This window comes from Coffea eugenioides, chromosome 11 (genome assembly GCF_003713205.1).
Source record: "Coffea eugenioides isolate CCC68of chromosome 11, Ceug_1.0, whole genome shotgun sequence".
Lineage (NCBI taxonomy): Eukaryota > Viridiplantae > Streptophyta > Magnoliopsida > Gentianales > Rubiaceae > Coffea > Coffea eugenioides.
The window spans coordinates 26,934,085-26,943,379 of record NC_040045.1 but is presented as its reverse complement, the minus strand read 5'-3'; the positions used below and the strand labels follow the sequence as shown (position 1 = coordinate 26,943,379).

The 9,295-nt window shown below is 34.7% G+C and overlaps 1 protein-coding gene across 1 annotated transcript; it reads left to right on the top strand.

The window, feature by feature from the left end:
* The first annotated feature begins 5,637 nt into the window (after positions 1–5,637).
* On the top strand, positions 5,638–9,295 carry LOC113751052 (phytosulfokine receptor 1-like). Its single transcript, XM_027294903.1, has one exon. The coding sequence runs from the start codon at positions 5,723–5,725 to the stop codon at positions 8,774–8,776; it is 3,054 nt and encodes a 1,017-aa protein (XP_027150704.1). The 5' UTR covers positions 5,638–5,722; the 3' UTR covers positions 8,777–9,295.

The following is a 9,295-nucleotide window of genomic DNA, read 5'->3' as shown; positions in this document are numbered from 1 at the left end:
TGAGTATGAAGCTTTGACAACGACTTTATATATACATATAATAAAGCAGGTTGATCAACCTACGGTACATGGATTAGTTTAATAAAGTGATATAGTAAACCTTTTTCCTACAGATACCCCAAAAATTAGGTACCATGAAAATGGATTAAAGTATCATAATAAAGTGAATAAAAGTACATTATTATTGTGTGTTTCAAATTTCCAGCCTATTCTTGACTGTACACATACCTAAAAAACCAACTTGACGACCTTTCAAACTAGTTGTCATTTGTCACCAACTGATCAACCTTGGCTGTATACGTATGAAGCTTTGATAGGGACTTCACTTTCATGATCAATGCTACTTTTCTTGTTCAACAACGTCCATGCATTTGAAAATGAAAGTTTGACATTTTGCAACATCGCAATTGCATTAGCCTCAGCCGCAGGCCAGCTACTCTTAGCAGCAATAGTTGAAATTGAATTTCCTTCACTTTGGTCAATTTTATTAATTTGATACTGTTCACAAGCCGGTCAAATAGTTCATCAAGTCTGCTAAGATGTCCCTCTTGCATGTTGAATCAAGTGAAGAGTAATTTGGGTTTTCTTTTGTAGGCCAACTGCATTAATTCTAGGGTTTTTTTTTTAAAAAAAATTAGTCTTCAAAGTTTTACTCTCTTTTTTCTTTATACAGATTTGGTCTATTAAGTTTTAGGTATCTCTCAATTCAAGCGCAAAAATTTTAATTCCACCACGTTGTGGCATCTGTGTCTCTAAAATTCAAGGTTGGTCTTATCTCCTTTATCTTCTCTTCAATTATATATGTATTTTACTTTTTTTAAAAAATAATTAAGATTTTTAGAAACCATTCGATTATGAGTGGATCAACATACCTAAAAATCAAAGCCATCTGAGTGTGTTTGGATTGTAAATTATTTGTGATATTTTTACTGTAACACTTTTTGTGATTTGATGTATGTGAGATAAAAAGGTAATTGAGAAGATAAAAAGGTATATTGAAAATTGTAATGGTGATGTAAGCAAATATATTTGGGCAAATAATCTTCTGTCCAATGAGTGCTTTGTCATCAATTTGCACATACCTTCTATGGTGCTAAATAGCTCAAAATCACTCAAAAAAAAAACAGAGAATTGATTAATCAAATAGTAAGTTAAGTCTTATGCAGGACATTAATTTTTATTATATTCATTAAATGTGTAATTACACAGCAAATGACCCCCCAATGAAATGTAGTGGAGCATATTCCCTAAATACTTGTTCTTTGAAAATGTATCTGAGAGCATATGTGAAGTATGATTTTCATGTACAAAACAAACTAAATTTAGTAATTTAAGTTGAATGATAAGAGAATAAACTGAATTTGGAGCCTCGACAAATTACAAAACTGATTATTTGGGACAATGGTGATCGAGTCATTTTAAATTTCAATGGATTTGATTGAATTATGTGGTCCATATTTAAAAAAAAAAAGATAAATATAATTGAGGTTTGAATAATCAATAGATACAATACAAATATAATTACCCAAAAAAATAAAAGAAAAAAAGGATAGAATACAAATGGAAGCAGAATATACAGGTATTATGTCATAGTCTCTGATTTCGGACCGTTTACTTCGATAATTAAAAGCATAGGAATCAAATAAACGCTATGTGTTTGGATTGCTGAATTATTTCACATAATATTTCGCTTGCATCAATAACACATTTCCAATCTATCATTTTATATTTCTAATTACCTTTTATTTCACATACATTACATCACAAAAAGTATTACAGTAATTATTTCAAATAATACTCTATCCAAACACATATGTGTGAGCCTTTATATTACCTCAATTAAAATGGAACTACAAAAAGTATGAATGCATGTGTGTGTATATTATATGTATACACATATATTTATATACACACATATATATACACATATGCATGTGTGTGTATATATGTATATATGTATATACACACACACACATATATATATATACATATACACATAAATGGAACAAAATACAAAATTAATTCTTCAAGAGCAACCAACCATTACTCATCCACAAATAATAGCGGGTCTTAATCTTTTGTTGATTACAGAAAGTTTATGCGTGAGAGGAATGTCACTCCAATCTAAGCACAAGGCATGCATCCAACAGGTTCCTTTAATTTTTTTTTTCACTCAGGATATCTCAATCTTTCGACCACACTAATCCCAATAAGTTTTTTTAATGGAACTTTTGTGATAATTGGATTCGAATTAGAATTTCTTTTTTGGCTAAGATGAACGAGTCTTCCTTTTCAAAATTAAAACCCCTTAGACATCATAGACCGTATCAATTTAGCTAGTAATGATACTCTGCCATCATAGTCAAAATATGTCAATTCAATCGTTATGAACAGGTCACTGTTTTTACGAAAATCATATGTCTAATTCTCACTGCAAATACAATTGATGGGTAATATATAAATAACGCAAAAGAAGTTTATGATTCCAAAGACTTGGTTGTGTTTGGATTGTATTTTCCATGATTTTTCATGGAAAAATTACTGTAGCAATTTGATGTATGTGAGAAAAAAAGATAACAAGAAAATCTGATTGCGAAAAATGATGTAATTTTTCGATGAAAATCGCAATTCGAACGAGGCTGTATTGACTTGCACGGGTGATTAGCGGAGAAATCACTCGAACTTTTCTTCCAAAAAAAGAAGAAGTTGTAATACTTGCTAGCATCTAGTCTTTCTCAAATGGGAAAAAAAACAAAAAATTTGACAAAATTTTGAATAGAGACGAAATTTACAACTCCTTCATTGAACCGCAAGTTGATTTGTGATGGATGACTTTTTGTTGCAACTCCGCGTAGAATTTGCAGACACCGCTCGTGTTGGGCGAACAAACCTTTGACTTTAACGTTCAAATGCAAGTTCCATCCATCCTCCCTGCCCTGTCGTCCCCATCTAAACCAGATCTCTGTCCAATTGTCTAGATTTTTCTCATGAAAAGATGGGTAAATATTTTATGTGTTGTCCATGCATATATTAGCGAATTAAGTTACGTGTACAAAATTTAGTATTTAAATTTAAATTAAAATAATAAAGCGTATGTTTAGATCGTCACTATATACATACTAATATTGTAGGAAAGACTAATAAAAAAAAAAAGACTTAACTAGAATTTGCCCCATATTAGAGGTCATTAGCAATTTTACCTTGTGCTCATAAAATCAAGAAACTACCTCCAGAGATTAATATTCAAACAAGTTAGTTTAGTTTTAACATATTGGGTAGCAAAACAAATCATTCAATATTATAATGCTTTTATTGGAGGAAAGTTGTAATATGATTTTTAATTTCTCCTTTTCTTAGTCCTCTTTTTCTTCTTTTTTAAATAATCGCTAGATTTCCTTCTCTTTCAATCCTATTGTGGTATACAATTTGAAAGTAATATGCTAAACAATTTCTTTTGATGCTTAAAGTTTTTTGTCAGTTTTTGATTGGAAAGATTCTACAGCACTTTCCAAGTAAAATGTGTGTATATATATATATATATGTGTGTGTGTGTGTATGTGTGTCTATATGTGTGTGTGTATATATATATATCTTGCATTTAAAGCATGAATAAGTAGAAATTACATTTTAAAAACTTGTAATTCACTAATTGTTGTTGACCATAGAAATTACATAAATTACGCTAAATATGAGAGATGAGTTAAGGATAACTTTTTTTTTTATACACTATTAGTGTAAAGTTTTTTTACATAAGTAGGTTTAAATCATGCCACATAACATAAATTCAAATCATGCCTATGTGACGTTCAACCAAAGCTACTAGTATAAAAAAAAATCATTACATTGTTAGTGCATAAAAAGTTAATCATAAGTTTAAAAAAAAATCAGAAGTTGTTTTTGCATATTCAACTATAAAAATAACATGAGATACTAGTGGCATTAAATAATAAAATTAAAAAAAAAGAAAAAATGGAACCTAAAATAGAAAAAACATATAATAGGCGGCTATGGTTGTCCAATAGAAGGGCGAAGGTGTTGGAGATAATATGATTTTGTGAACAAGGGTGGATTACTACCTAACCCTGATACACGGGAATGTGTACTTAAGGCTACAGATTTTCAGCCTTCTTTGTTTGTTTGTTTTTTTATATATACAAGAAAAAGTTTAGAAGGAGAAGATGCTCATTCTATTCAAAGGTCTGGATATACCACTGTGTAATTTAGGTGATTTATAGATATCATCTACCAATGATGTTTTAGTTGACAGCAAGAAACAATAAGAGTGGACGTCGGGAAAGGGTTGGGTTAGGTAATAAGATGATAGAAATTATAAGTGGGAGATTTTAATTTAAAATCAAGACCTTCTACTTACCCAAAAAAAAAAGAATGGGTGTTATTGGATTGAGTTTTATTTACCCAACATTTTTCGATTGCATCATAAATAAGTTTTTCAATAATTTTTTATTTTATGTATATTAAATCGTAAAAAGTGTTATAGTATTTTTCATCCAAATTCCTATCCAAACACACTCCTAGTGCTCCTAACACAATAGACACGTAATTACCAAATTAGCCACAACACATTGGCAAATGTCACTCCTCTGACCATGCCGAGTATGTGTGCTTTGTGGTTGTGTACAAATGTGACACTATAAAATGGATATCCCTTACGTGGATACTATAAATTGGATATCACTTTTTTTATGAAAGAAAGGTTGTGTATTCAAATTTTAGTAATAGGAGTACCTGTTGATAGATAAGTAATTTATAAATATTCGTGTGTATAGACGATCTATGGTCCTGAAGCATTTTTTACTTATAAAATTAATTCACATTGAAACTATTCAAACTTTTTTATAAAAATATACAATAAAATAAAAAAAAACTATTTCATAAAAACTTATATATTTGATTCTTACTAATGAAAGTACTGTATTATTAGTGATGAATAAGTAATCTATAAATATATAGATAAGCGATCTATGGTTTCGAAACATATAATCACTTACAATAGCAAGCGGGTTGAGACGATCCAAATTTTTCTAAGCCAAAACAAAAAAAATAAAAAAAAAATAAAACGGATACTAGTATAAAATTGGTGAATGGGTGTTTGGGCTTCCCACTACGACCGGGGACAAAAAAATGAAAGTTGGAGCAGCAGTCTAGCAGACTAGTCTATAGTAGTATCGTTAGTCGTCAGTCGTCACGTTACACTACTCAAGAAAATTTATACTATTGAATAGCTCCAACTCCAAACCCCCCTTCTTTATTCCTCTGTCTCTTTATCTCTCCTTGGGTGCCTGTGGCGGGGAAGAAACTGATAGACAGAGAGTCACAGCAGCCTTTAATGGACCAAAAAAGAGGTTTTTGAAGTCAAAAGCTTCACCCTTCGCCCCCAATCTTTTGCGTTCTTCTTTTTTTCCCTTTGTATACCTCCCTCTTATCCCATTTTCCCCTTTTCCTTCAATAGTTCGACTCAGCCTGCCTAAAGGATCTCTGTCTCTACTCTGCTGTTCGATCTATTGTTTAATTTTCCATTTCAAGAAAAACCCACAAGCATTTTTACCAAGAGAGAAGAACCTGCCATTTATTTTTTATTTTTATTTTTTTTTTGGTTTTGTGTTAGTGGTAAGAGGACCAAGATGACTAGCAGAAAATCTTGATTAAATAGAAGGTGGTTTGTGTAAGTTGGAAAAAAGTTGCTCTTTTTCTGTTTTCAGAGATGCGGGAGGTGTGGATTATCTTTGTGTTTCTTGGCTTTTCATTGCAAGCTTTGGATGTAAGTTCTCAGAATGTTACGTGCAACCCAAATGATATGAAGGCATTAGTGGATTTCTTGGGTGGATTGGATTCAAGCTCAAGAATTGTGGGTTGGGATGCAAATTCATCCTCTCCCAATTGCTGCAACTGGGCTGGAATTAGATGCAATTCTTCCTCAGGCAGGGTCGTGAAGTTGGAGGTTCCTCAGAAAAGGCTATTGGGAAAGTTGCCTGAGTCTCTTGGCAATTTGAGTGAGCTTAGAACACTCAATTTGTCCAAAAATTATCTCAAAGGCTCAATACCTTCGACACTCTTACACTTGCCTAATTTAGAGGTATTGGACTTGAGCTGCAATGGATTTTCTGACTCGTTTCCAATGAGCATCAGCCTGCCTTCAATTCAAGTCTTCAACATTTCAGAGAATTCATTTCGCGGTCCAGTTCCTGTGGGAATTTGCAATAATTCAACCAAACTTCAGGCCTTAAAGATGGGAGCTAACAAATTCAGTGGAAATCTTGCACCAGGACTGGGGAACTGTACTTCTTTGGAGGATCTTTGTCTTGCATCAAATTTTCTTTCTGGTGGTTTACCTGAAGATTTGTTTCATCTGTCAAAACTGGAGAGATTGACCCTTCAGGATAACAAATTTTCAGGGAACTTGAATGCCAACATTGGTAACCTCTCTAGTCTTGTTTACCTTGATGTTTCCTTGAACGAATTCTCAGGCAATTTACCTGATGTTTTTCTTCGCTTTGGGAAGTTAAATTACTTCGCAGCTCAATCGAATAAATTCATTGGTAGAATTCCTATGTCATTGGCAAATTCCCCAACTGTTGCTACGCTTAGTTTGAGAAATAATTCTTTAGGTGATACACTTGATCTTAATTGTGCTGCAATGACTAGTCTGGTTTCACTTGACTTGGGTACTAATCAGTTTCGTGGAGCAATCCCTGATAATCTTCCTACCTGCCCACAATTGAGAACGATAAATCTAGCAAAAAACAGCTTCACTGGCCAAATTCCAGAAACCTTCAAGAATTTTCAGACACTTTCTTACCTTTCCATATCAAACTCGAGTATTTATAACCTGTCATCTGCTCTTGCAACTTTGCAGCACTGTAAGAACTTAACGACCTTGTTTCTTACTCTAAATTTTCATAATGAGCAGTTGCCATCTGATTCTGCTCTGCAGTTTACCAACCTTCGAGCTCTTGTCATTGCAAATTGTAAACTCACAGGTACTATTCCCCTGTGGTTGACTAATTCTCAGAAGCTGGAAGTGTTAGATTTATCGTGGAATCAGCTTGAAGGAGCAATTCCATCCTGGTTTGGGGGTTTTCAGTTTCTATTTTACTTGGACTTGTCCAATAACTCTTTGACTGGGGAAATTCCGAAGGAACTTGCTCAATTGAAGAGTCTCATTTCTAAGAGTAAAACATTGGATAAGCCTCCTCCTGATCTCCCATTTTTTGTGAAGAGAAATGTAAGTGCTGGAGGGTTACAGTATAATCAAATTTTGAGCCTTCCCCCAACATTGGAGCTTGGAAATAACTTCCTCACTGGACAAATTTGGCCAGAGTTTGGGAATTTGAAAATGTTACACTTTTTGGACCTGAAGTTTAACAATTTATCAGGCATCATTCCAAGCGAATTGTCAGGTATGACGAGCATTGAATGTTTGGATTTGTCCCATAACAATCTGTCTGGAGCAATACCCCCTTCTTTAGTAAACCTCAGCTTTCTGTCAACGTTTAGCGTTGCGTACAATAAACTCTCTGGGGGGATCCCAAACGGAGGCCAGTTTCTATTGTTTCCAACATCAAGCTTTGAAGGGAACCCAGGTCTTTGTTCTGATTCACACAATACTTCTTGTCCTACCGGCAAACAAGTTCCCCATGCATCAGTTAGAAGAGCAAAGACACCCAGAAGCACTATAATTGGCATGGCAATTGGGATTGGCTTTGGAAGTGTATTTCTTATTGCTCTCTTTCTCTTGATTGCTTTATGGTCTATCAGGAGGAAAGCAATTGATCCAGAAAAGGAGGGTGATGACTCAGAGAAGGACTTGGAAGAACTTGGGTCGAGTCTTGTGGTTCTTTTCCAAAACAAGGGTAGTAGTAAAGCAATTTCACTTGATGACCTTGTAAAATCCACTAACAGTTTTGATCAGTCAAACATTATTGGTTGTGGTGGCTTTGGTTTGGTGTACAAGGCCATTCTTTCTGATGGTAGGAAGGTTGCGATCAAGCGGCTTTGTGGAGATGGTGGACAGATGGATAGAGAATTTCAAGCGGAAGTTGAAACACTCTCAAGAGCACAGCATCCAAATCTGGTTCTTCTTCAGGGTTATTGCATTTACAGGAATGACAGGCTCCTAATATACTCTTATATGGAAAATGGAAGCTTGGACTATTGGCTTCATGAAAAAGTCGATGGGCCTTCCTCCTTGGATTGGGATTGCAGACTTCGAATTGCTCAAGGTGCTGCTAGAGGGCTCGCTTACTTGCACCAGTCGTGTGAGCCTCATATCCTTCATAGAGATATTAAGTCTAGTAATATTCTCTTGGATGAGAATTTTGAAGCTCACCTAGCTGACTTTGGTCTGGCGAGGCTTATTCTTCCGTATGACACACATGTGACTACTGATCTTGTTGGGACATTAGGTTACATTCCTCCTGAATATGGCCAAGCTTCAGTTGCAACCTACAAGGGTGATGTGTACAGTTTCGGGGTTGTTCTGTTAGAGCTGCTTACAGGCAAGAGGCCGATGGATATGTGCAAGCCAAAAGAAAATCGGGATTTGATTTCTTGGGTTATTCAACAGAAGAAGGATAAAAGGGAAACCGAAGTTTTTGATCCATTTATTTATGAAAAAGAACATGCTGAAGAATTGTTGTGGGTTCTTGAGATCGCTTGCCTTTGCTTGAGTGACTCCCCCAAAGCAAGGCCTTCTACTCAGCAATTAGTTTCTTGGCTCGACAACATTCATTCCCCACCCAGCCTGTACTTGTGCTAGTTGGTAGTTGTTCTCCAATGGTGCCAGGACCATCTTCTTAGATTTCTCTGAAGAGTCCATGGTTGCTCTTCCTGGATTTCTTCTTATACAGCATTATATCCATGTAAATACCTCTATACATAACATGCAATGTAATACTCGAAAAAATAGGGAATCTCAAACCATGGGATTGGAACTCTTAATTCATGCCTAGTAAAGAGTGTTGCTTGCCTGCTTGCCTTCCCAATTATCTGAAAGAATTCAAGAAATTGTACAAGTTCGTTCTGGATTATGACCTCTCCTGTCAGGATCATTATTACATAGGGGAAAGTACAAGTTCATTTCTGCATGATGTTATTGATTATATGCTTTTCACTTGATCTCAAATTTGTGGTTTCCACTTTTAGCAGTGTCTGGAAGGGCACCTAGCCTTTTACTCTTTTTTTTTTCTTCTATGTTTCTCTATTCCATGTAATCCTGTGTGTCTGTATCTCTATGTAAACCCTCTCCAAATGTCTATGTAAATCCATGTGCATGGAG